At 47.4% G+C, this 27,332-nt stretch overlaps 2 protein-coding genes across 7 annotated transcripts; one reads left to right on the forward strand and one right to left on the reverse strand.

The window, feature by feature from the left end:
* Window positions 1–144: 144 nt before the first annotated feature.
* Window positions 145–20,627, reverse strand: hcfc1a (host cell factor C1a). Of its 6 annotated transcripts, none has more exons than XM_084464560.1 (28): window positions 20,493–20,627; window positions 19,086–19,271; window positions 18,340–18,488; window positions 17,667–17,827; window positions 17,315–17,523; window positions 15,612–15,696; window positions 14,895–15,001; window positions 14,107–14,286; window positions 13,326–13,568; window positions 12,651–12,799; window positions 12,364–12,543; window positions 11,777–12,001; window positions 11,413–11,514; window positions 11,092–11,305; window positions 10,807–10,943; window positions 10,295–10,442; window positions 9,731–9,954; window positions 8,440–9,442; window positions 8,012–8,163; window positions 7,115–7,249; window positions 5,558–5,810; window positions 4,061–4,342; window positions 3,487–3,593; window positions 3,146–3,280; window positions 2,838–3,023; window positions 1,066–1,363; window positions 367–430; window positions 145–265 (listed from the first exon to the last, which is right to left on the reverse strand). In XM_084464560.1, the coding sequence occupies exons 2-28, from the start codon at window positions 19,264–19,266 to the stop codon at window positions 226–228; spliced, it is 5,349 nt and encodes a 1,782-aa protein (XP_084320686.1). In that variant the 5' UTR covers window positions 19,267–19,271; window positions 20,493–20,627; the 3' UTR covers window positions 145–225. The 6 variants fall into 6 exon arrangements, with proteins under 6 accessions (XP_084320686.1, XP_084320684.1, XP_084320685.1 ...); XM_084464558.1 differs by having other exon boundaries at window positions 10,807–10,958; XM_084464559.1 differs by having other exon boundaries at window positions 11,413–11,517.
* Window positions 20,628–23,618: 2,991 nt separating this feature from the next.
* Window positions 23,619–27,110, forward strand: LOC311338226 (blue-sensitive opsin-like; the record flags this gene model as incomplete). Its single annotated transcript, XM_084463460.1, has 6 exons — window positions 23,619–23,677; window positions 25,151–25,488; window positions 25,627–25,795; window positions 26,055–26,220; window positions 26,613–26,852; window positions 27,006–27,110. The coding sequence occupies 6 exons, from the start codon at window positions 23,619–23,621 to the stop codon at window positions 27,108–27,110; spliced, it is 1,077 nt and encodes a 358-aa protein (XP_084319586.1).
* Window positions 27,111–27,332: the final 222 nt, after the last annotated feature.

Below are 27,332 nucleotides of genomic sequence, written 5' to 3' on the forward strand. Positions count from 1 at the left end.
GGGGGGGGGGGCGGGGGGGGGAGGAGGAGAAGAGGGGGGAGGTAGGAGGAGGATGAAGTGGTGGAGGGGTTCAGGCTTCTGGGTAAAGACAGTGAGTGGAGAAGGGGGGGGGGGGGGGGCGAAAGACTGGGGGGTTGTGGGTAAGTGGGTGGGAGGGGAGGAGGGAGGCGGATGGGGGTGTGTGTGTGTGGGGGGGGGGGGGTCGGGTTCTCTCGGGGGGCAGTCTCACTGATCCGTCCTCGCTTTCTTTGGACCAGTAGCCTTACTGCAGGGGGGGGCACATGGAAAAACACGTCAAGCGTTGTTGCACATGGTTCAGCACGTAATAACGGTGTCCCTGCCCCCTGATCGGTGAGAGGTACTTACGTATCGGGCGATGTGCCTGGTCTTTTGGGGGCGGGTTTCGCCGAGGCTGCGTCTTTGCCGGATTCTAGAAGAACAAAGAGTGTCGCGAAAGACATGGTTACGTCATACTGTCACCCGCAGCAACAAGGCGGTAAAACAGCCTAGGCCCCTGGGCGATATGGCTGAAAGACGTATCGCGATACAACTTGATCATATTGATGGATATCGATTGAACTATTGATAATTTAAATTACCTAAAAAGACTATGAATCACCACGCTGGATTTAAACACTTCTGTTTAACACTTAATACGACCTTCCACTGTTCTTCATCGATAAATACTCCAATGTCGACACAACAATGAAAAACACTCAAATATTGTCAATAAGTACGGAACCGTGTTTGTGTAACAAACCCAGCTGCTGGATCCAGTGGTCCAGTCTCTTATCGATATATATATGGAACATGTTTTATATTGATATTGATCAAAAGTCTATCACGATACGATAATTGATTGTTTTATTGCCCCGGGCCCTAAAACAGCCAAATGAAAGAGCGCATGTTCAGGACTGGGCCATAGTGTCACATTCCCACGGCCTCTGTCCTTCACACGACCCATTTAGGGAAGCGACACAAAGCGACATGTGATCACTAGTCTCTAACGGGGGGCGCCCCCCCAGCGCGGCGGCGGCGTGTCGCGGCGTCGGCGTCGGCCCTCACCTTGGAGCCATCGGACTTGAGTGGCGGGGCCGTAGCCCTTCTCGTTGCGGGCGGCGATGCGGAAGATGATGGCGGGCTTGGTGGTGTAGTCGATGTGCGCGTTCGAGAGGCTGGACGACTGCACCAGGCAGGAGGGGCTGGGCCCGCAGTACACCCGCATGAAGGCCAGCTGCGCCGGGGTGGAGGTCTTGGCCTCGGCGGTCTGGTTGCTCTGGATGGCCAGGTACACCGAGTACTCGATGATCTTCCCGGACGTCACCGAGGGCGGCTCCCAGGTCAGGTGGGCGCCGTCCGGGCTCTGCGGAGAGAGCGGGGGGGAACGAAGCGAAAGGCGGGCGTGTGAGAAGGCAAACCCCCCAACCGCCGCTAAGAGGGACTGTTCAGCCTGGAATCCTCCCGATTGATTTTTCCGTCAATTGAAGCTGCTACCCTGCTATAAACATTTATTATACGCAGCGAATGACATCGTCGTGTTGATACTTACAATATATAAACAAACCAGATGAGGTTAACTATATTTTAGTACACAAAGCATGAAGTATAAACAAATAGCAAGGACCTTTAAAGACGGAAGATCACGAGGAGGGACTACCTTTGGAGGAGATTCAACTTCTGGAGGAGAGAGGTAGACTGTGTGTAACGCATGAGGAGAGACTACCATAGGAGAGGGAGACTGGTGTAACTCATGAGGAGAGACTACCGTAGGATAGGTAGACTATGTGTAACGCATGAGGAGAGACTACCATAGGAGAGGGAGACGGGTGTAACTCATGAGGAGAGACTACCATAGGAGAGGTAGACGGGTGTAACTCATGAGGAGAGACTACCATAGGAGAGGGAGACTGTGTAACTCATGAGGAGAGACTACCATAGGAGAGGGAGACTGTGTGTAACGCATGAGGAGAGACTACCGTAGGAGAGGTAGACTGTATGTAACTCATGAGGAGAGACTACCATAGGAGAGGGAGACTGTGTGTAACTCATGAGGAGAGACTACCATAGGAGAGGGAGACTGGTATAACTCATGAGGAGAGACTACCGTAGGAGAGACTACCATAGGAGAGGGAGACTGGTGTAACTCATGAGGAGAGACTACCATAGGAGAGGTAGACTGGTGTAACTCATGAGGAGAGACTACCATAGGAGAGGTAGACTGGTGTAACTCATGAGGAGAGACTACCATAGGAGAGACTACCATAGGAGAGGGAGACTGTGTGTAACGCATGAGGAGAGACTACCGTAGGAGAGGTAGACTGTATGTAACTCATGAGGAGAGACTACCATAGGAGAGGGAGACTGTGTGTAACTCATGAGGAGAGACTACCATAGGAGAGGGAGACTGGTGTAACTCATGAGGAGAGACTACCATAGGAGAGGTAGACTGGTGTAACTCATGAGGAGAGACTACCATAGGAGAGGTAGACTGGTGTAACTCATGAGGAGAGACTACCATAGGAGAGGTAGACTGTGTGTAACTCATGAGGAGAGACTACCATAGGAGAGGTAGACTGTGTAACTCATGAGGAGAGACTACCATAGGAGAGGTAGACTGTGTAACTCATGAGGAGAGACTACCGTAGGAGAGGGAGACTGGTGTAACACATGAGGAGAGACTACCATAGGAGAGGGAGACTGGTGTAACTCATGAGGAGAGACTACCATAGGAGAGGGGACATGAGGTGAGAGGGACTCATGTGGGCGGGGTACCGCAGTTAAGTTATCACTCCAACCAAAAAGGGAGACGCGCTCCCATGTCATCCCCCTGTGCTCACCTTGCTGATTTTGATGGCGCAAGGAGCCCCAGGGAAACCCGGTAGACAGGTCTTGAACGCAGAGATCTCGGAGAAGGACCCGCGACCGCACGCGTTTATCCCGGCCACCCGGAACTTGTAGGCGGTGCCCGGCTGCAGCTCCATCTTCTTCATCTGGCCGTAGTCCGGCATTACACCCGAGTCATCCTGCACACCGGATAGGATGTTGGTCATTATTTCAGTGTTTTTTTGTTGGTGGTTCGGGGGGGGGGGGGGTCTAGAGGCCGGGCCGTGTGGGGGGCCATGCAGGAGCCCTGGTGGATACTCACATCTCCTTGCGAGTCGTCTGATGGCATGAAAAAGTGTGTGACCACCATGTTGGTGACCTTGACGATGCCCACGTCAAACCACTGGTTCTCCTTCTTCAACACGGCCTTCACGGGCGCCGGCTGGGGATTCTGCTTCTGTTGAGAAACCAAACAGGGTGGGTCAGAATTTATTCCAAATGTATTTAAAAAAATTTTTTTTGGTATAATGGGACAGGACAGCGAAGAATGACACATCACGGTAAGGTATCCTGGATCAGCCCGTTTAATATTTAGGCAACCCATCTAAATTTCAAACCAGGCTTAAGGGTCTCAGGGTCTCAATGTCCGGGTCTGTGACTCACCCCTCCTTCGATGCCATTGGCCACCTCGGTCAGAGCAGCTGCAGCCTGCAGCTTGGCCGGGCTGGCCACAGCCACCACAGGCGCGAACGTGCTCGACGGGGCCAGCGCTGGAGGGAGTAAACAACAACAAACAACAACACCACCACGCAGATCAGCCCCCGTGGTCAAAACACCCCCCCCCCACCAACGTGTACACAGTAGGGATGCGAATAACTCAAATTTTTCATGGTCGAATAATCAGTGGGTGGTTATGAACGAATAATCGATTATTCGATGTGTGCGGACATTCACAAAGGCAGCTGTGGATCATCGGCAAGTAATCACTCAATATCTTAAACGCAAAAAAAAAAAACTTTAACAGTGATCAGTGTTTGTGTTGTAAGAGTGCTACAGAACCAACATTAGTTCCGTCCGTTAATTCTTGTTTATTTGAATTGGGGGAAAAAAAATGTTAACGGTCCAAATGTTAAAAATCGACTTTGACCCTCAGGAACGAACAATCGAACAATCGAATGTTCTGACCCCATCCCTAGTACACAGCCGGCCGTCCGGACGCTCGGCCCACGGCGCTTACCCTCGGCGGTGGTGCGCGGTAGCAGGGACGCCACGGCGGTGGTGACGCTGGCGGCCATCTCGTTGTGGCCGTTGCTCTCCACCGACGGGTCGTTGAGGCTGTCCGCCGGGGCCAGGCCCTCGGTGGGCAGGCTGGCGTCCACGCTGGCCTGCTGGGCGGCGGCCTGGGCCTCCTGCAGCTGCTGCTGCTGCTGGACCAGCGCCACCAGGTCCTGCTGGGTCAGCACGATGGGAATGCCGGTCTGCTGCTGCTGCTGCCGTTCGCCGCTGGAGTCGCTCTCGTCTGTGGGGGGGGGGCGAAGAAGAAGAAGAAGAAGAAGAAGAAGAAGAAGAAGAAGAAGAAGAAGAAGAAGAAGAAGAAGAAGAAGAAGAAGAAGAAGAAGAAGAAGAAGAAGAAGAAGAAGAAGAAGAAGAAGAAGAAGAAGAAGAAGAAGAAGAAGAAGAAGAAGAAGAAGAAGAAGAAGAAGAACCAATTAGGTTACACTGAATGAACACGGTCGGACCCGGTGGCGTTTTGTATGCTTGTTGGGGGTTTGCTTAGCGTCGTGGAGGTGGTTTAAACGAGGGCTGCATGGACCTGTTCAGAGTTCACCCAGACTCTACACTCTATAGCCATCCAGTCCCTTATTTGTCTGTTGCACTATTGTTTGTTTGTACGTCCTGGCACTCGATGAACGCACTTGATGCAGGTTGTATTCATTCATTGTACTTAATTGTGTAGCATGTGCTTAATTGTGTTGTGCGTGCATGTTGTGTAGCATGTACTTAAGTTGTGTAGCATCTGCAGTAGCCTAGCCATCACTGCTGTATACGGGGAATGGGGTCAGCCTGGCGATTGTTAGTACTTGCACTTGGTTCTATGAACATCTTTACTGTACCGACGGCGATATATTGTTTCACTTCTTATGACAAATGTACTTATCGTAAGTCGCTTTAGATAAAAGCGTCTGCTAAATGCCCTAAATGTAAACGTAAATGCATGGGGTGCAATTAAGCTAGCATTGTTTTAGTAGTACCATGTGTTGTGATTGAGTGAGAGCACTAGGGGTGTAACGATACACTCATTCGTACCAAATTTTTTCGGTACGGGTCTAACAGTTCGACACGCGTTTCATTTCGGTACAAACCGAAAATCAAGATTTTATTGATTATCACAGTTGAGGACCACAATGGAAATAAGTCCTGGACTTGATTGTGTTTTTATCCTCAATTGTATTTTATGTATTTTCATTTGTGTGTAAGGCATTTGTTTGATACAATTTAATAAATCAAAATCCAATTGTTGTCAAATAAAAAACTGCTGTACCGAAAAAAACATACCGAACCGTGACCTTAAAAACCCGAGGTACGTACCGAACCGTGACGTTTGTGACACCGTCACACCCCCTAGAGAGAGAGCACACACACACACACACACACACACACACACACACACACACACACACACACACACACACACACACACACACACACACACACACACACCCGTGTAACTCACTCATGACTGCCTGCTGGGCGGCCTGCAGCACGGCCTGGATGGCCAGGGCCTGGGCCTCCTCCGTGGCGGCGGCCTGGGCGGCCGCCTCGGCGGCGGCGGTGACGGCCAGCTCCTCGTCGGAGAGGCCGGTCACCATGAGCGTCGCCCCCTGGCCCTCCGACATGAGTTCGGCGGGGAGGTTCAGCGTGGTGGTGGTGGAGGGGGCGGAGGAGGCGGCTGCTACTGCTGCTGCTGCTGCTGCCGCTGCCTCTCCCTGCAGAGGAGGGGGGGGAGAGCACAAGCCACTGGGGGGGTCAGATTCAGCCAGGTTTGAGACGTGAGAAGCAGTGTTTTCCCCCCCCTAGATTTTTTTTTGTAGCAGTGGTGCTGTGAGTTGGTGACCTAGCAACGCTAAGGGGGGGGGGGGTCCGGGGGCAAAATAACCCTTTAAATGGTTACTTCTGGTGAGATTTCTTTGGGGAAATTTTACAGATTGAGCTTCCAAATATGACATAACAACCAACAGAGTCGAGGTATCTGCTGAGACCAGATCATTGTGCAAATGTGCCTTGAGCTTGGCAGAAACTAAGTTAATCTTTTATGTTAATTTTCAGCTATTTCTTTGATATTTATCGTAAGCCTTAGAAAAAAATAGATGAACAAAAAATGTTTTTTGAAGTGCCGCTGCTGAATGCATATGAGAAACGCTGAGAAGTATCATCTTGTTGTTTCACTGGCGAGACACCGCACCCATTCCTGCTCATTAATAAGTCGTCTTTGCACACGGATTCGTTTGGATGATACTTCATTAAAAATATCGGATGTATTCATCGTATTATCTAGTATTTATCCGATTCTTTTTTGAATTAAGTATCATTATTTAGGATCTTGCTTCTAGCTTCTTGTGTGCATGTGTAAAGGTACAAAAAGGTCCTTGATTGAGGGTGTAGCCTCCCCAGCTAGTAGAATGAACACTCATCGAGCACACCGCTACACTAAATAGCAACAGCTTGCCTTCACCCCAATACAGCTTTTCAAACAAAACAACCACATCAAAAACAACCAGCAAATAATAAATAACACATTTTTGTTTCTACTTGATTATGGCATTTATAACGATGACATGTTTGGGTGTCATGCGATATGCTGTGAAATGCTGCGGTATCATCTCAGAGCCCTAAAACAGTGTTCCCGCTGGAGTCACTTAGCCTTCCTGCAGCACACGCGGTAGGGCTGGGCGATTAATCGCGATTAATCGTGAAACGATCACCAAACTAATATTAATCGATTTTTTTTTAAAAATATATATAGAAATTGCAGAACAGCTGGATTCATATCTGGACTTTATTTTCTATTTGACCATTTTGTGTATTTTTTTTTAAGGGGAAAGTTCTCATTTACAAAGTGTTTTTTTTTTTGGAGAGAAATTATGAATAAATACCTCATGTTTTCAAACTCAAAAATAATTGTTTGAATAATCGCGATTTCAACATTGACCAAAAATAATCGTGATTATGATTCCCTCCCTCCCCCCCCCCCCCCATAATCTAGCAGCCCTAACGCGAGCGCGGTGCTCACCTGCGCCTGGGCCTCCATGGCTGTGGGGGCCTCCTCCACTGGGGCGGCCTCTGCAGCCGGGGCCTCGTCCGTCTGCATGGGCTCCTCCGTGGCCCCGCTGGCTGAACTAGCCGCCTCCGTGATCGATGAGATGGACTGGAGATGGAACGGAGACAAAGGCAAAACACATGAAAAACTCAATAACGGAGGGGGGGGGGGGGGGAGAAAATACAAAACTTGGCTTGTTTCCCCCCCCCCCCATTCTGCTTGACTGAGGACACATTTGCTTTGTCAGCATTTCAGTTTCCTCATTAAGAGAAAGAAGGAAAGGAGGAAACGAATCTTTTGTGTGCGTGTTGTTGTTAGAAGGCTTCCCAGGCAACAGATTTCTGTCATTAGTAACGGGCGTCATGTGAGACGCACTAACATGGTTACTGCCAATGCTTCCCCCGTTAGTGCGTCTCACATGACGCCCGTTACTAATGCCATACCTGCAAACCCATAAGAGTTGGAAAAGGTGACAAATCCCAATCAATCAGGATTGTTGACGGGGGGGGGGGGTTCCAGTACTGTCATGAACCTTTCGTTTCTCACATCGCGCTGTCTCTGTTATGAAACACACGTGCGAAACGGCGCAGCCAGACTTGATACTGTTACATGATTGGCCATTGGCGTGTCGCTCCACACGTTGCTCTCCGCAGGTATCAGAGGACGCGTGCCTTTTCTTCACGCAACCAACCTTGCTTTGCAACCTCCGGTTCAAAGCGGCGCTAGACTCTTTGCTCCGTTAACTTCCAACGAGGAAAAAAATGATCGAAACCTTCTAGTTGAAAACGGCGAATTTCGCCGAAAGGTGACTAGTTTGCAGGTATGTAACGCTCGTTGGTGGTGTGGTGGCGGCGGCGGCGGTGCTCTTACAGGTACGGAGGGTCCAGGCGCCGGCGTGGACTGGGTGACAGTGGTGATAGCCCGGCCTTGGGAGGCACTGGGTGGGCTTGACCCTGCTGCTGCGGTGGTGGAGGCCGCCTCTGAACTGCCGGCGCCGTCCGCACCTTCCTCCGTCTGCTGGGCTGGAAACACAAATTCAGACGCCTTAAGACGGCAGCTCATCGGTACTCTCCTCTTTAGAGCTTTTGCCCCCCTCCAGTAATCTTGATTTATCCATTTACAACGGAAGTGGGCCGTGCTCATTATATATCATGCTTTCGTTATTATTATTTTTTACATCACGTCATCACCCTAACATCCAAAGAGAGGCCGAGCCAAAAAGTCTGCAAGCAAGACTATTCATCAGGCTGCCATGCGTCCCGTGCTGCTAAACACCACCATTAAAGGAGAAGCAGTACCTGCGCCCTCGCCGGTCTCCATGTTGCAGCTGGCGGTGGTGGCGGTGTTGGTTGTGCCCGTCTCGTGCGTCTCGCAGGGCGGGTTGGAGCAGACCCTCTGGACCGTGCCGGAGCCCGTGTTCGTCTGGTCGCCCCCCATGGTGGAGGTCGCCGTGGACGGGGTGTTGGTGGTGCCCGTCTCGTGGGTCTCGCAGGGCGGGTTGGAGCAGACCCTCTGCGCCGTCCCCGAGTCCGTGCTCGTCTGTCCGCCGCCCATGCTCGACGCGGCCTGGGTGGAGGTGTTGGTGGTGCCCGTCTCGTGGGTTTCTCGCGGCGGGTTGGAGCACACCCGCTGCGCCGTCCCGGAGTTGGTGCTCGTCTGTCCGCCGCCCATGCTGGACGCGGACTGGGTGGAGGTGTTGGTGGTGCCCGTCTCGTGGGTCTCGCACGGCGGGTTGGAGCACACCCGCTGCGCCGACCCGGAGTCGGTGCTTTTCTGCGTGTTGCCCATGCTGGACGCCGCCTGGGTGGAGGTGTTGGTGGTGCCCGTCTCGTGGGTCTCGCACGGCGGGTTGGAGCACACCTTCGGAGCCCCGCCCACGCTGGAAGAGGTGGTGGTGGTGGCGGCGGCGGCGGCGGCCGCGTTGGTGACCGCCGTCTCTTGGTTCTCGCTGGAAGGGTTGGAGCACATGCGCAGCGTCCCCATGCTGGAGGAGGCGGTGGTGGCCGTGTTGGTCGTGCCCGTCTCGTGGGTCTCGCAGGGGGGGTTGGAGCACACCTGGCCCGCCCCCATGGCGGCGGAGGCGGTGGTGGCCGTGTTGGTCGTGCCCGTCTCGTGGGTCTCACAGGGGGGGTTGGAGCACACCAGGGTAACCGTACCGGAGCCCTCGCCGGCGCTGGCGGCCTCGGTGGAGCTGGGCTGTTCTGAGGTGGGCGAGGCCAGGATGGAGACGGGGAGGTCCTGCACCGGCTGGGCCTCCACACCGCTGGGCGTGGTGATGAGGGTCACCTGGGTGGGCTGGTTCTACAAACGATAAAAGAGAAGAGAGTCTGAGCAGATTCTAACACCATGACCACACTTTTATTTTATTAAAATCTTTAATGAAGCATTCATTGTTTCTTTCCACCACTAGATGGCGAGCTATACAATTGCAATGTGGTCACTTAACAAACCATCGGCCAAAAACAAACCATCGGCCACTTCCACACCCCATTCACTGCCCGTCTCGGCTACTAAACTAACAGGTCTAGTGCCCTGTGGCCTGGAGGGGGGGGGGGTGCAGGTCAAGGCCTGCGGGGGGGGGCTGCATACCTGCACCGGGATTGCAGAGGAGGAGGGAAGCGAGGGCACAGAGGTCAGGTTGGTCTGGGCTGCAGACACAGTGATGGAGGTGGGGTTAATCACCTGACTGGACAGGGTTGCGATGGTGCCCAGGGTGGTGATTGGGGTGCCCAGAGAGGCATTGGCAGACGCAACACTGCCCCCTGCCAGGCTGGTGGATACCGTGCCAGTGACTGTCCCCAGAGTGGTGACTCCTGCGGCGCATGGAAGGACGGCGTGTCGTTAAAAGAGGAAGTGAAAGGCCGTTCAAGGGTTACAAAAATAAAAAACGACAGACATGACAAGGAAGGAAAATCTATTAGGAGAATTAAGGCTGAGAATTGTATGCAATATGAATACAACTATATAAATACAAACTTAATTGCAAAACTGGTGTTTATGCCAGTTGACAGACTAAAATACAACCTACACTTAATCTCAGTTTTTGGTAGCAACATTGATTTTTTTTTTTACAATTACTATAATAAAACATGACATGTTTTAGCACGTCACGACACATTCAGAATACTGTGGAGTAAATAAAAGTATGCTTACCGGTTGTTCCCTTGACAACCAAGGTGGTAACATTAGGCTTGACAGCGGATACAGAGACGGGAGTGACAAGTCGAACTCCCCCCATGCTGCCCATGGGCACGGTGCGTAGGTAGGTCCCCGGCTGCCCAGGAGCTCCCTTCAGAACCACCTGCAGACACACGGCCAGAGATGAGGTGCCGGCCAGGTTACCACTCCACAAACTAACTAACCACACAATCCTATCCTATCCTAAAAAAGGCATACGAGTGCAGCTGGGAACAATCAAGGCAAACGAGCGAAAAGACCAAAAAGGGCCACATAACAAACGTTGTATAGAACAAACACTGCACCATACTTAATAAGAGACTACATTTTCAAGTGGACACCAGGACCACTACAAAAACCAGCCTGATACAAGCCCCAAAGGGGATGCATTGCCTTCATGTAAAACAGGTATTTTGCTGTTCTGAACAACATCACAACAACGACCGGTTTAAAATATTCAAACTTTAAGGAAACATGATAAACGTTACCTGCGTGAGTCCCTGTTGGCCAGAGGCACCGCCAAGTTTGGGCACGGCGGTGATGATTTTGCCCGGGGTGCCAGTGGTCATCATCTTGGTGGTGAGGATCGTAATAGGGGTCTTCATGCCTGAGCTGCTTGTGACACCTGCATAGCGATTAACTGTGTGTGAGCAACATGGGACTTTAATTTAGACAACAACAAACATTTCATTAAATTCAGGTTTCTCAAAAGACAAAGTCAAATCTTGAATGGATGGAGACAATAACACGTATAGATAGTAGTGAGCACAGACCTGTGGCTCCGGACTGGGTCATGATGGCCGACACGGGGATGGTCTTGATGATGGTGGTGCCCTGCTTGTTGCTGGGGGACATGCCACTGATGTTCAGAATGTGTGGCTTGTTGCCGCCACCCCCTGCCTGGGAGGTGGTGATGATGGTGGTCGGCTTGCCGTCCGCGGAGGTCACCAGCTTCAGGATGGTTCCAGCTGGGAGACCACCCTTTGTCTTGGTGGTGGAGACGTAAGGGAGGAGGGTTATCGTATAGTCTGCATGGAAAGCGGCTGGTTTGAAATTACCTCTTGTATATTCCTTTACCAACGCAGATCTCTTACCTGTATGAGCTGCGTGAGAGGGTTTGTCGAAGACTGTCCCCCAACAGAAGTCTGCCCTGGCTTGGTTTGTACTACCGACATCATCTTGCCGAGGTTGGAGATCTGCTGCCACAAGAGAATCACAAGCTCATTTAACAGACATAAGCTCATTAAATCAGACAAGGGACTCTAGTCAAAAGTTCCACGAGACTTTGGGGGGGGGACAGCTTGAGGCTCTATCCACCAGTCAATTCAGGGGTGACTGAAAGCCAGGAATATTAACTAGGTTTACTCATTGAACTCAAGTCAGGTGAGCTGACTTAAGAGGGATCGGACTCAACACGATTGGCGAAATACCGTGCCACAGAAAGCGAACCAGACTCACCAGCGTGCCTCCGCTGCCCATGGTGAGGGGGCTTTTGACCAGGGTGATGGTCTTGGTGACGCCACCCACCACAGTGGTGACCACCTGGGCTTGCTGGGCCACTGTGACCGTGCCCGACTTGTGCACGGTGATGATGGGCCGGGTGGGCGTGTTTGGAGAGGACCCAGTGGCGGATCCCACCTGGGCAGCTGCGGTCTTCAGCATGCGGGTTGCCGGGTTACTCACCTGCAAAAAAACCATTTCATTTAGAGCCATGTGTTCCATATCGCTAGTCCCCAAACAAAACGTATCGCACACATCACGCGTGTAGTGCATTCATTTTCAACACACGTCTTACAGTTGGAGTCCCTCTCGAGGATCAATACAGTGAAAGCGATAAAACAAACTAAGCTAACAAACCACAACACTTTTAACTTACGCCAACTTTCGAACGTAATGTTATTCTGAAGTTCTGAAGAGTGCTGCTGTGAACCATTACACCATCTAGATTAATAAATTAGCACTGCATTGTTGATGCAAAAGATTTAACAAAAGCCCAAAACTCGTTCACACGTCCTAACATGAACACGTGAATAGAAAATATGTACCATGAGCGGAGAGGACATTTTGACGGTGGTGGTGCCGGGGGAGGCGGCCATCGTTTTGAGGATGGTGGCACCAGCGGGGACATTGAGGACCGTGCCGGAGGAGGGCGGAATCTTCTGTGTAGCTGCCGCTGCTGCGGCCAGAGCTGCCATGCCACTCATCTGAGGGCTGCTGCCGATTGGCTGGTGTTCAACAGGTAAATAGCATGAATGAATGAATTAAAAGCTCTATGTTGACATTTTTCGTATTACCACTTGAATGGCTGCACTCTCTCTGGTGGCTCACGTACCGATCCCTGTGTGTTCTGGGTGGGCACCACCATGCGAACCCCGGGAGGAAGTGATGTCACGGTGACGGGGGACTTCCCCATCTGGTTGGGACGGACGGTGACGATAGACGTACCCGTTGCAGACTGGGGAGCTGCAACCTTCAATATAGCTGTGAACGAACCGTAGACGCATAAATACGACGTGGAACAAAGAGGAGACGCCTAGCTTCCCTCTGAGAAGTGTGACACCGCACTTCTCAGAGGAAGAGAGGTACAGAGTGGTGCAGGTCGCCTAAAGTTCCCCCCGCACACACAGTGCAGAGAGGATGACTGGGGCAAACCCAAGAGCAAACTCCTCCCCCGGTCCCTTGCTGTGTTTATCGCCGCCTGACATCCGGCTCTACGAGGAACATGTCATTTAAGGGAAGCCATAAATATAGTTTATAACCGCCCTCATGACTTATCTCGTCTTACTCATTCACGCCGTCCCTGGTTTCACTTTCTGGTTTACCAGAAACCTTACAAGTCAAAGACACTGACTTCATCCACCCCGTCTAGCACACGGTCATCCAAGGACGTTCTGGCGTCAAAGCGCCCATCCACCCGTGCACAATATGTACACGCGACGGATCCCCGACGCAGAGACAACGACGAGACGATGAGAGGACCCCGAAGAAGAAGACCCCGAACTTCTACCTGTCTGTGGGTGACTCTGGGCGGAGAGGGCGGTGGCGGCCGGGGCGGGGCTCTTGGGGGCGTGGCCTGGCAGTGAGGGCGTGGCGGTCAGGGCAGGAGACGTGGCGGCGGTGGCCGCCGGGATGTCGTACTTCTGCAGCTGGAGCAGGTAGGTGTCGGCGGTGGAGACGGCGCCCCAGCTCACCTCCAGCGAGTTGGTGTTGGCACGAACTAACTGGACCCTGGCCGGAGCATGCGGCCGCTCTGGGGGTACACAGGAGGTCAAAAGGTGGGCGAAAGGGTTTCAGTGTCAACGCCAAAACACAAAAACACAACGATGAATGGCACTTATAATCGATCTACCCTATAAATATCGATACATAACATATTTTCCAATACCAAATAAAATTTGTTCCCAGGGTGGATGGTTTTTGCATTGAATTCCCATTGGACCAAATTTGGAATGAAATGGCAGAAAAGTTTTCTAAAGATTTATTTTTGCATTTTGTCTGCTTTTATTATAGAGAGAGATAGAGAGGGAGGTGTGGAAGACAGAGGGGAGGACATGCAGTAAATGACCACAGGCCGGATTCGATCCTGGGTCTCTGCGTTCAGGACTGTGTCTATACAGTACGCGCTTTAGCCCAGTGCGCCACCGGGGCGCCCCCAAATGGCAGAAAAGTTTCACACTATCCACCCGACGCATCGGGGGAAACCCCAGGATACCGTTTTGAATTGTTTGTCGAGGTTCAAAAGGCCCCCTTTCCCCACATCGTTCCGTGTACGTGCGCCGTCCACCTACCCGTCTCCAGGTACCAGAGGTCTTTGCAGCAGACCTGGTTGTTCCAGGCCTTGCGGTAGCCGTCGCGACCGCTCCACACGTACAGTCTGGAGTTGATGGCCACGGAGCAGTGGCCGGCGCGCGCCCGGGGGATGTTGTCCTCCAGAGTGTCCATCAACACCGTCTCCCAGCACATCGAGTCTGCGGACGCCGAGGAGATAAAGAGGAATGGTTCATACCCAACTCTGGATGTAAGGTCATTTGCATTATCATTAAGCGCATGCAACTACAATTGATTAACTTTTATCCAAAGCAATTATTGAGTCATGTTGGGCGTCGTGCTAAAAGATGCCTACAGGTAGACTTAGGCCTGGCCAGTAAAACAATAAATTATTGTATCGTGATAGACTTTTGATCAATATCAATATAAAACATGTTCAATATATACATCGATAAGAGACTGGACCACCGAATCTAGCAGCTGGGTTAATTACACAAACACGGTTCCGTACTTATTTACAATATTTTAGTGTTTTTCATTGTTGTATCGACATTAGAGTCGAGTATTTATCAACGAAGAACAGTGGAAGGTCATATTAAGTGTTTAACAGTAGTGTTTAAATCCAGCATGGAAATTCCTAGTCTTTTTAGGTCCTTACAATTATCAATAGTTCGCCCAGGCCTAGGTAGACTGCAAACATTTCGCTACAAGCCGGACCTTTTCCGGTTCAAACAGTCAAACACACCTACACATTACTAGTGTATCCCGCAACTACAATGTATTAATTAGACAGCTTCCAACAACAAACCTAGGTTCAGGCAGGCAAGTGTGTTGGTGCACTTCCATTCCTTCTCATGTGTGGCCACCTTGACGTCATCCATCACCAGTGGAACCCAGCCGCCAAACACATACATCCTGCGGGTTGAGGGGGTAGACATCACCAGAAATCAGGGGTAGCCGAACCTTCTCACGCTGTGACCCATGGAGGCCCCAATGGCCCGGGCCGCAACAAGTATTCGGTGCAGTAAAATAAGTGATGCATTATCATTACCAGTCAGAAAAAAAGTGAAAATTAATATTTCTCCAGGTAAAATGTTCCTCAATACAGTATTGCCATTGTCAGTCTTCAATCAAACTAATGATCAAATGAGACAAAAAGGCATGAAGGTATTACGGAGGGGAATAGACAGGGACACAATATATTACAAAAAGATTATTGAATCCCAACACAATATGAATCCATTATTCATGACCTGCATTATTTTTTATTAACGAGCATGGCAGAACAGAACATAGTTGATGCACATTGACTGCAGGATAATACACTATTAGGACCTCTGTATGACGGTACCATTCATTTGCAAGAAAGTGTTCACTTTTATGGCTTCAATTTAGTTTTGTCAACCAGACGATGCAAGTTTTGTGGAATAAACTACATTCCAAAACATCGTAATAAAAGTAAAAGCAGGGAGGTAAGTGATGGCCTTTCCTGCACAGAAGAGGCTCTTGATTGTTGCGTTCTTACTTGTTGGTGATGGTGGTGGCTGAGTGAAGACTCCTGGGAAGCGGAGCGGTGCCATTTACTGACGGCTTGTTCCAGGTCAGGGTTTCTGCAGAAGATGAACGCAAAATATTTAGACTCACCGAGAGGCATTGCATTGTAGGGAGTAAAGCTAGGAAGGCACTATGCAGCACAGCATAGTGGTGTGCGTCCCCCCCCCCCCCCCCCAAGCCTATTTTGGTAGGCCTGGTTGTTGGTCTTTGTTTTGTCCATTACCTAGCTGTAGCCATGTAGTCTGTATGGATAATAAATGAGGATATGATTGGCATTTACCCGACGTGGGTTACTTCAGACTATACCTGACGTATTCAAAACATTTACACTCCACACAATGTACCGTCTGGATCCCAACGTGCTGCATAGAACGGAAGCAGTTTAAGACTTTAACTCTGTGGTATCCCATAAAGGCAGTCAACCTAAACTGTTCAGCTCCACTCAACTTCTGCTGAAAATCTGGATTATGATTGAGAACCGGCTATCTTTCCTTGACCATATTGCATCTGCAATTTTGCAGATTCTCTCTGTACATCAGGAAGTACAGACTGTTCCGTCACAGCCCTCCGCTTAGCTCCACATCTCGTCCCTCATCTTAAGAGCGTGACTACCATAACGCTTTAATGGCTGGACTACCGGTGCATGTTGTTGATCCTCTTGAGGAGTCAAAACTCCTCCTCAGCATGCCAGGACTTCAACCAACCACAGCATTCATACGTTAAAGCGATCTTCCAGTCACCTCACTGGCTCCGGGGAGCAGACCAGCTTCATGTTCAGGTCCTTGATGGTGGCGTTCTGGATCTGCACCCGCACAGATTGCAGTACAAGTCCCAGTCTACGGCCCAGGCCACCACCAATTAACTTCGGGGAGGAATTATTTTCAACTTGACTCTTTCAAAAGTTTGCTTCCTTTGATACCCGTCTCTATATGGTCTGCAGAATCCGACACTACCTGCAGAAAGCACTTGACTATGCTATTCAAGCAGCACCTTAGCATTCCCATGATGCTAGCTTTAGCACAATTGTTGAGGCATTGAACATAACTAATTGTGGCGAATATGTTTTTGCCCAACATAGTATTGTTGTGATGCTGAACATAGTTATTTTGTGACGCCAAACATAGTACTGTTAGGAGGCTAGACATGGCATCGTTCTGACGGACATACTGTAGCATTGTTGTGATGCTGAATATAGTATTGTTGTGAAGTTGAACATAGTGTTAGTGTGCTGTTAAACACAGTTTTGTTTTGAATGATGCTGACCATAGTATTGTTGTGATGTTGAACATAACATTGTGATGATGCTAAATTTAGCATTTTGTCGATTCTGAATAGTGTTTGTAACATAACATTGTTACGGTGATGTTGAACAAGTTATGCTTAAGGTCATGCTGCTAAGGTCATGTTGAACATGTTGTTTTGGTGATGAACATACAAATTGAGAAACCATTGCTTTGATTCCTGCAGCTCCTTGCAATCTCTCATGGAAATTTAGTTGTCCAGCCTTTAACATGTCTTCTCCTGTAGGACTGTAGGCTCTCTCTCATACAAGTTATTTTGCCTAAAAGGTAGTGCCTTCTTTCAGCGTTTGGCCAATACTAAACACCAGCAGCTGCACACATCCCTGTGTAGAACAAGCACCAAGAAACAAAACGACGCCGAACGCAGGCTCACCAATATCCAGTGTCCACAGGTCTCCGAGGCGACAGCCGCTCATGCCGCCGTAGATTATGAGGCGGGACTTCCTGCTGGTCTTGTCCGTGTAGACCACAGCCGTGTGGCTCTCACGCGGTGGCGGAAGCACACCGTAGGTGATCGGGATGTCCCATCCCACCACGCTGGAGCCGGCGCGGAGCTCCAGCGTGTACAGATCGTTCAGGTATCTAAAAAGGAACATGACCACAATAAACACATCAGTGACCCCCGTTTGGGGTTGTTAAAGAGTCATCACCAAGTCAGGAACAGAAACAAGAGCTTTCGGGACAAAAGGTGGAAAAGCTTTGCAGGCACAGGAACCCCTTAGTACCTGGGAATGTTGTTCTTGGGATCCTCGCTGTCATTGGCCAGTCCACCAAACAGGTAGCATTTGTTGCCAACCAGGGAGAAACTGTGACCCAGACGTGGACATGGAGGAGGGCCATTTTTTGGATTCTTTGCTTTCAACTTCTTCCATTCCCATCGGCTGGCCTTTGAGACAATAACATCAGAAATGAGTTAACAAAAGGAAACCATGACAACAATTACACTGGAACCAAGATGAATGAAACAATTGGTTTAGCAACATAGAGGAAAAACCTAGAATATACAGATTGTAACAATGCTAAAACACGCAATATAGTCAGCTGCAAATCATTAGTAGGAGTAGAAAAGAGTAGGTTTTAAATAGTAACCAAATATGCCTAAAGGACACAACTCTAGTAGCATTAGTGGGCATGAACTATTTTTTGTGTGCCATCGCCAGCAAAACATTAAATAAAATAATATCTGAAAAGCATTTATTTCCAAAAACATAATTCATGCAATTACAAGCAGATAACCAATGCGTTGTGAAAATGTTTGAATGATTATTAGTCCTGCAAACATACCAAAAAGTATTGCATTTCCCTTTGTTTTGGCTGTATTGTATGCATCAAAATATACCATTACGGCTATTCAAACTTATTTAGAAAAATGTGATAACAAAATAAAAAGGCCTTTACCTGTAGTTCATAGAGGTCGTTGCTGTATTTTCCATACTCCACCATACCACCAAATACCAGCAACCTTGTGCCATCACAAACAAATCCATAGGCAGCACAGCCAGGAGGAATATCACCACGGACAGCTGGGATAAACCACTGGTTTGTAGCTAGAGAACAACAGGGGATTTTTTTTTATTATAAATAAATATAAATAAATTAAACATATCAGCAACTTTATACCCTACATCAAACAATCGCAGATTAAAAAAAACGAATGTTGACATTACTTTACATTTAGCTAATGTGATCGTTTGTATTGTATAAAAATTGAGGCATGAGTACAAATAGTGAAAATGGCACAGACGCATATGTATTAATGTAATATTAGACCTGGCACCTGATGGCCGATTTGTTTGTTAAAACGAGAGCCATAAATCGTTGACGCAAATAGCGTCATCCATTTTATTTTAGCGCGCCATTTTTAACAGGCAGTAATAGTCACATCCACCAGATGGCACTAATTTACTCACAACTGCAGCATAAAGCGTGGCCTGTTTGGGTGCATTTCTATTATGCTGCAATTCATCAATCAATCTAATATAACCAACTTGTAAACAGTTCAATGAATGCCATGTAAATTCAATGTATCAAAATGGCGAAAAAGATTAAAAACGACGTCAACATTGTAACGCCACGGTTGTTTACCTCCTTCTACGACCATTTACTTAAAATAAAACACGAATTAGGGGAATAAAAAGTATTACCAGTGTTGTAGACATGCAATTCGTCGACAATTCCTTCATTTCCACCTCCAAAGACGACCATAAGCTCCTTTATAGCCACAGCTCTGTGTCCATGCCTGGGCCGAGGCACCGGCCCAGACCATCCCAGAACCCGCTTCCACCGCGGCTGAAGAACCGACCCTGTGGTCCCAGGATTAGACATGTCTCCTACGAAACAGAAATAAGCCCCCCTTTTTATCCAAAAAACAAAAACGCCACCAAATCGCCCCCCAGAAGAAGACCCAAACAAACAAGTCTAAAAAAAAAGAGGTCAGAATCCTATTAACGCCAGGCCAACTACAACAACTGTGGCCATGCCGGTAGGGAGGACTGAACCATCTTTCTGAACTGAACTCGTTAACAAACAAAAAAACAACACAGCACAGCACCTTCCCTACTGGTTCGGTATATTCAGAAACCGTAGCAACATCGATCAAACAATAGTCCCAATCTGCAGGTTCCCCAAAAACAAACTTAAGGCCCCGAATGCACCCAGCAGCGAGCGGCCGACCCCAAGTGAACACAAGCCGCCATGGAAGCAGCCATCTTGCAACCAAACAAACCTCCGCTGCTGCCCGTCGGTAAAAAATGGCGGAAGCGAATCGAAAAGACACCCGTAATAACGTTCGCACACACGCCGTTCAAACCCCCCTTTAACGAGGCGACGCCGAGCTCGCGTCAACCGCACTTTATCCGACAGACCCCGGCGCACGTCTCACGACCCCGCGGCGCCTCGGTCCCCGTTCACGCTCGGCGGAAACTCAGAACCCGCAACACAAGAGACGGCGGATTTTCATGCTTCTGTGGGAGACGCCATATTGTGGCTAAAAGGCGCTTAGCATTTTTTTGTTCCCACAAATTTCAAAACACAATTGTTTCCCCGTTAACGACGTGCTGCAACGGGTCGACGCGTAGCCTTCGCCACGTTTCGTGTCGAACATACACCCCCGACAACAATAAGCGGACGAACCGCGCACATTTGCACTCAATTCCTGCTAGGCTTAGCCCTAGCTACATTTCGTTAGCCACTAGCCGCTAGTCGGTCAACCCCCCCCCCCTCCATTTAGCCCCGTGCTAACGTTGCTAGCATCTGTCATAAGAGTCCGGCCGCCCTGTACAATGAAATGCAATTATGTGTGCGTGTTGTCGGGCATGCATTGTGTGCTCGGCGTACGTGCTACTGCGATCCTCACACGGGCGGGTTGGTTAGGCGGAGGTGGACTGCATACAGAGGGTGTTTTTGTGGTTCATGCCGCCTCTGGAAGCAGCCATCTTTTCAACACTCGGCCTACTTATACGCTCAAGAAGAAAAATGGCCGGGCGGTTTGCCACAACAAAACATAACAACTGGGGGGGGAAAATGCGCATTGGCCCCGGGGTTTTACTCACGCGTTTCGATTCACTTGTTGCAAAAGTACAGGTAGATGGTCTTATCTCGAACCAGTATTCCAAATTCATTCGATTCGCGAAGAAGTATTCCCTCTCATGCCTTCCTGGAAGCTGCCATCTTCTTGACAACCAGAGGCGGAGGAAAATGGAAGAGGTTTGGCGTCACCCAAAGTAAACATGGCGACAAACGCAGACTTGGAAACCTTTTTTTAATATATATTATTTTAGAACAGTGTTGGGTGATTCACTGAATAAAGTATTTTCCTATTCAGGCGATTGACTTGCAACACAACTAAAATTGTGAAATAATATACAGTACTGGGACATATTGCACATAACTTGCCCAATACATTAAATTGTCCTTTATGAAAGATGGCGGGATATGTTAAGAACAGGCTGTATTGTAATCATTTAGGCACTATCAAATACTAGATTGAGGTAACAAATTGATATTCGTTTAACTTTCACATAACCATCAAGGAAGTAGCCTGTTTTGTATAAAGTTGCATTTACCGCTAAAGTCGAGGCACGTGGCCACGCCCACCAGCTAACGGTACATAATTAAATAAATATATTATTTATTTTAGCAGATCAGATTAGATGAAATTTCCCAAATTGAACCATTAATGCTCCTCATTTTATTTTTTATCAAGATAAAGATTATTTTTTTAATGTTTGTGTGACACAGGCTTACATAGCCTATGTCAAAGTAGGCTTATAGATCAGTATTATGCATCATGTGGTTGTCACCTAATGTTAGATTTTGTCCTCAAACCAGATTTTTTTGTAATATGTAGGCCTCTTTCTATACAGTGCTACTTATCTGGGAACTTGCACTGCCTTTATTTTATTCAATTTGTTTTACAGAAGTAGGCCTACATAAAAAATATATATATATTCTGTATCAGAATCAGCCTTATTGGCCAAATATGCTTTTACACATGGAGCGAATCTCCAGTTTCCAATTCCATTTTCAACGTAGGCATACAAACATGAGTAAAGAATAATGGTAAACAACAACAGCGCTTGGTATGGTACTAGTACGGTGACATTAGTAAATAATCAGTAAATAAATAAATATACCTATCCGTATGTCTGCAAAACAGTACGAATTTATCATATTGCGGTAAGACACTAACCGTCCGCAAGATGTCGCTGGTGCACATGATCCAGGACCCAGCTGTGATTATACAGTTGAGACCGTGTACTATCAGAGCCCTTCTCTGGTACTATGGAATTTCTGAGCGAGGTCACACGGAGGGGATTTACCCGGAAGGGCTGATGCTGAAACTTGGGATTTTAATTATTTAGTTCAGTAAATTGGGTAATTGATTGGAGTTTCCCGGGAAATGAGTCACAGAAATCACAGAGCCTTAGTCTTAAAATTAAAATTCATTTTTCAAAATGAATCATATAGATCAATCTAGTGAGAGAGCAACCTAGAGCAATGTAAAAATGGGTAGACTATGCACACACACACACACACACACGCACACACTCGCACACGCACGCACGCACGCACACACACACACACACACACACACACACACACACACACACACACACACACACACACACACACACACATGGCTCCTGGCATGGCTGGCTTCAATAGCTTAAGTCATTTTCTCAAAAACAAAAAGGTCTGCGCTTCATAAGCTTGCGCAACACACTCCCCGCTCCCTGTCCTTTATACTACATGGCTATTGATTAAGCAGCGATTAATAAACTAGGGTCTTTATACTGCAGCAAACGTTACACTTTTGACTACACTCGACTCCACCGACTGGACACGTTTTTTGAGTATTTTGAGTTTTAATCAAAGGCTCAACCACCCAGACATCACATTAAGGATAAATGATCAAAACGAGTAAATACTTTTACCTATGAGAAGTGAGTATACAGGTGTGTATGTATGTAAAAATGAACTGGTTTAAGCCATTTGCAATATCTAATACGTATAGATAGGGCCCTCTGTCCCGTGGCAGTCTTCATGAGGTTCCTTCCGGAAGGACCTGAGAGTCCTCAGGTGCAGAGGCCGCCAAGCGCGAGCTTGGCGAGAGAGCTGGGCAGCAGATGGCTGAGGAATTTTTCCCCGGCACCCCCGTTTATCTTAGAGCCGCTCAAAATGTTTCTTTTTTTTTTTTTTTGTCAATGTATCTTTATTGTGGCTCAAAATGTTTCTCTTAAGAAAAGGACATTCATTATACGTTATCGTTATACAAATTTGAGCTGATCTGAAATTAGATTAGATGTTATATTTGGCAGAACATAATTTGAATTGCAAGATTAAATTAAATTGATCAGAATGCTGACATTTTTGGGTGACTTGAAATGAGTAACAAATAAAGTTGTGTGCTGTGATGTAATTAATGTGACTTACACTCATAAAACCTAGTATGGACCCTTTTCACAGATGGCCAACAGGGTAAAGGTTCTGGTTATGTTAACAGCAGGAGTGCGTTGTAGTAGAGTGCAAATCTGCAATTGGAGAAGAGAATATAATCTTATTATAGGTTAATATATTATTTAGGTTAAACTTTAACTTAACTTAATTTGGTTGTTGGGTGTTATTTAATGTGAACAGAATGCACCATGGGGTTTTCTGTTGGCGATACTGGGCTGTTTCGTGATTCCTCTGAGAGTTGTATTTATATAAAATCCAAAGTCAATGTTATTATACCATTACCTGGGCTAATCAAATCTTTGTTAGGCCATGTCTCTCATGAGCAACACTGTGGCAGTTTCAAACACAGCAATGTCTCCCATAATGACAAATCATCTCTGGATGAATTACTAAACAATGACCAAAAGACCATTATCCTACTAACAATGACATTCCTATATGCTCCTATACTTCCGAAATGGAGGCAGTCATTGCAATGCAAAGTCACGGTGTACAAGCCCTATATTATCCAAACGCACATATCAATGAACGCATCAATACCAAAATGTCAGTAGGTTAACTTACAACACAAGGTATGTGATAGACCCTTTTCATAGAGGCGTCACTGTAGGAAATACACAGGTGGTGGCGTGATGCCCATAACACTAATTATGGGTCTGCTTTCATGTACCAGGGCATGGGTTGTAGCCTAAAGGAGTAAAGATAACACACCTTTCACTATGGACCGCTTTCACAGAGCGGTCATAGCAGGGAGAACAGCCCCCATTATTAACATCGGGTAGGTAGGCAGGTGTTTCATTTATGTGTGTTAAAGCACCAGCAATGATCAATGTATCTTCATTCTTTTAGCATCCGCCGGGAACAATTAACCAGCAACCTCTGTTGTAGACGATCTGCTCAACCCCTATTTGGCTGCTTGATAAAACATGTTTTTTTATACAAAGTTAATTGTTACACATATTGTCCTATTCCTAGCAGCGAGTTTGTCATATTGAGACACGGGACACCTGCTAGACAGGTCAAGCTTTCTTCCGAGAGAGATTTAAACGAGACGCATGCCAAGCCTCAATTTAGCCGGCAGTTGGGATTAAAATGGGTTTACGTCTATTGGATCAGCCGCTTTGGCAGTATTGGAAACAGATAAGCAGGAAAAGAACTTCCCTAAGAACATTGGATAAGTCTCTCTTCAACCTGGGCTTATGTGCTAAGGTCATATGTAGAAAGAGGTTTTGGTGTTTTGGTCAGTGTGCATGCAAACAAGCGTGTATTGACATGAGCTCTCTTCTTGTGAAATGAGTATTACCAAACCACAAAGCAACAGAAAGAAACTATAGAAGAAATGATCTGTGTCTTTCACTTGTAATCTTGATGAATTGATGAGAATTGATGAGAGTTGAATAACATAGAAGACCACATTCAAATCATATCTAAGTATCCAATGATTCATAGTGAATTCACAGTTTGTTCAGAATAAACGATGTGAACCACAAACAAATAAAAGTACACTACAAACATACATTTTCCATTCATATAATAAAAAGCATCCATTTCAATTGCCGTGTGAGCTCCAGAGCATCCAACATCTTAGCACATTTTCGGCTTACAAATTTGGGGTCATAGGGTAGGTAATTAATTTAATAATAATAATAATAATAATTGATTGAATTGATACAGTGCTTTTCTGGACACTCAAAGACGCTTTACAGTGAAGGGGGGGACCTCACTTACCACCACCGATGTGTAGCACCCACCTGGGTGATGCACAGCAGCCAATCGGCGCCAGAACGCTCCCCACACACCAGCTTGAGGTGGAGAGTGAGGGAATTAATGAATCAGCCAATTATACAGGAGGATAATTAGGGGGTCAGATTGAATGAGCCTGGTTTGGCAATCTTAGCTCTAGTTTGGAGACAGTTGAATCAATCAATCAATCAATCATCAATCATTGAAGGTTGATGAGCTATTGCTTAACCCGATTACTTTAATAATCTAGATAAGTGGAATAAGTTCTCTATAGGACACTATAAAACTATTTATATAGTGCTGCACAAAGACATTGTAGCCACACAGCAAGGTGCAAACATCCAGCCATTCATTCTCCTGTTGTTTTTTATCATCAGACTGTGTTGACTTTAGTAGTTTATACGTATGAGAGTAGGAAGTGATAGCAGGCATAAGTGAAAAGGTTCATTCTAATTCAAGATATTTCAGTGTAGACTGGGACCAATACACGGTAAATATGCGAACACAGCCAAATATGGAGCTTCGCTCAGTCCCTCGCTCAGTCGCTCAGTCCCTTCCTGGTCCCTCAGGACCACTTGGGGAACGCTGCCACCTTCTATGGACTGGCAGTGTTCATGTTGTTTGTGTTTGTGGTCGGCACCGCCATCAACGCCCTCACCATCGCGTGTACCATCCAGCACAAGAAGCTGCGCTCCCATCTCAACTACATCCTGGTGAACCTGGCCGTGGCCAACCTCCTGGTCTCTGTGGTTGGCTCCTTCGTGGCATTCTGCAGCTTCAGTAACAGATACTTTATCTTTGGACCGACGGCGTGCAAAATCGAAGGATTCATGGCGACTCTTGCTGGTATGTTGACTGATCTGATTCATGTTTGTTGTGCGCTCATTTTGCTTGGTTGAAGCAACAAGTCAACCAATGGATTTACTAATTGTCAAGTCAACATGTATTTTTTTTTTTTTTAATTGTCTCTCTGTATCCCTCAAGGTATGGTGAGTCTATGGTCCCTGGCAGTGGTGGCCTTTGAAAGATGGCTGGTGATCTGCAAACCACTGGGTAGCTTTATCTTCAAGCCCGACCATGCGCTGGCCTGCTGTGCGTTCACATGGGTCTTTGCTTTGATTGCATCCGTTCCCCCACTGGTTGGCTGGAGTAGGTAAGCCAGCACACCTATTGTAGTATACCAGCTGATATATTTTGTATTTTATAATCATGCATGATTGGACAGACACACAGCGCCACCAAAACAATCATCGTGCATTTCTAAGTTGAATATCTGTGCTCCGAAGTGTTAAAAAAACAAGCCCCTTTAATCAATTATTCTCCTCTCCAATGTGTTGTTGCCATGGACGACACAAATACATAAACGTGTTGTGAGTATTGTGGTTTTCACGCCGTGTGCATTGCTTGTGCAGGTACATTCCGGAAGGCCTGCAGTGCTCCTGTGGGCCGGACTGGTACACAACCAACAACAAATACAACAACGAGTCCTACGTGATGTTCCTCTTCTGCTTCTGCTTCGCCGTCCCCTTAGCCACGATTCTGTTCTGCTACAGCCAGTTGCTCTACACACTCAAAATAGTAAGCAGAAATTAGAAAATGAGGTTGGATTTTTACAGATTTCCTACATAGTAGTATTCAGTATTTAATGAAGTCACAAAGCTAACAAATATCGCTTTCTAATGGGGTATAAAATACTTGAAGGCAGTGTTATTAACCTTTGGTTTGGGACCCCAATGCCGTGTGGGGTTGTCAGATGTAATGGTTCACAGGACATAGTGACTTGTTTAGTCGCTATAGTTTGCTATTGCCGTGATACTATTGATACAGATGATACAGTATGCTTACAAACGATCTGGGGCGAAGCAGAGGACCACAATTGTAAGCATAAGTTATAAGTGGGTTCACAGGCCAGGCGGAGGAAAAAAATGCTTCAGGGATTTAAACGTGGTTCTCCATCTCCATCCCCACAGGCAGTACAGGCCCAGGCGGAATCGGTCTCCACCCAGAAGGCCGAGAGGGAGGTTACCAGGATGGTGGTGATCATGGTGATCGGGTTCCTGGTGTGCTGGTTGCCCTACGCCAGCTTTTCCTTGTGGGTCGTGAACAACCGCGGTCAGACCTTCGACCTGAGGTTGGCCACCGTACCCTCCTGCTTCTCCAAGGCGTCCGCAGTCTACAACCCCTTCATCTATGTCCTCCTCAACAAGCAGGTCTGTTTGTTAGGACAGGCACATTATTCCGTGATTCCTTTGTTTTTGTTTTCGGCTTGTTTACATGACAGCTATGAAGCTCATTTTATGATGACAAGATGATTTCTCTCGAGAATGTGTAGGATTTAAATGTTGTTTTTTTCCTTCTTCCAGTTTCGTTCATGCATGATGAAGATGGTGGGAATGGGTGGAGGTGATGATGAGGAGTCATCGTCTAGCCAATCAGTGACCGAAGTCTCTAAAGTCGGACCAGCGTAGAAACAGATCGACCTGCCTTTTCCCCCCTCATGGCTGACCTTTTATGAACTGTAAATAATGCGTAATGACTATGTGAGTGTCTCTTCATGTTAAAAATACAAACATGTATGAAATAATATTGAAAGAATGAACTCTGCAAGAAAAAAAAAAAATGTAAAAAAGTTATACATACAATTAAAGTAATGCATGCAGTATTTGGTGGTGAATCATTTACCTTATAAT

Source organism: Micromesistius poutassou, assembly GCF_964030765.1.
Source record: "Micromesistius poutassou genome assembly, chromosome: 2".
Lineage (NCBI taxonomy): Eukaryota > Metazoa > Chordata > Actinopteri > Gadiformes > Gadidae > Micromesistius > Micromesistius poutassou.

Bases quoted from the DNA above. Each gene is read 5' to 3' on its own strand.
- hcfc1a (XM_084464556.1), bottom strand. From the start codon at position 19,266: ATGTCTAATCCTGGGACCACAGGGTCGGTTCTTCAGCCGCGGTGGAAG. The intron at 18,489-19,085 runs GTAATACTTTTT...GTTGTTCTCTAG, and splicing joins ATTGCATGTCTACAACACTG to CTACAAACCAGTGGTTTATC. The intron at 431-1,065 runs GTGAGGGCCGAC...TTGTTCTTCTAG, and splicing joins TCAAGTCCGATGGCTCCAAG to AATCCGGCAAAGACGCAGCC.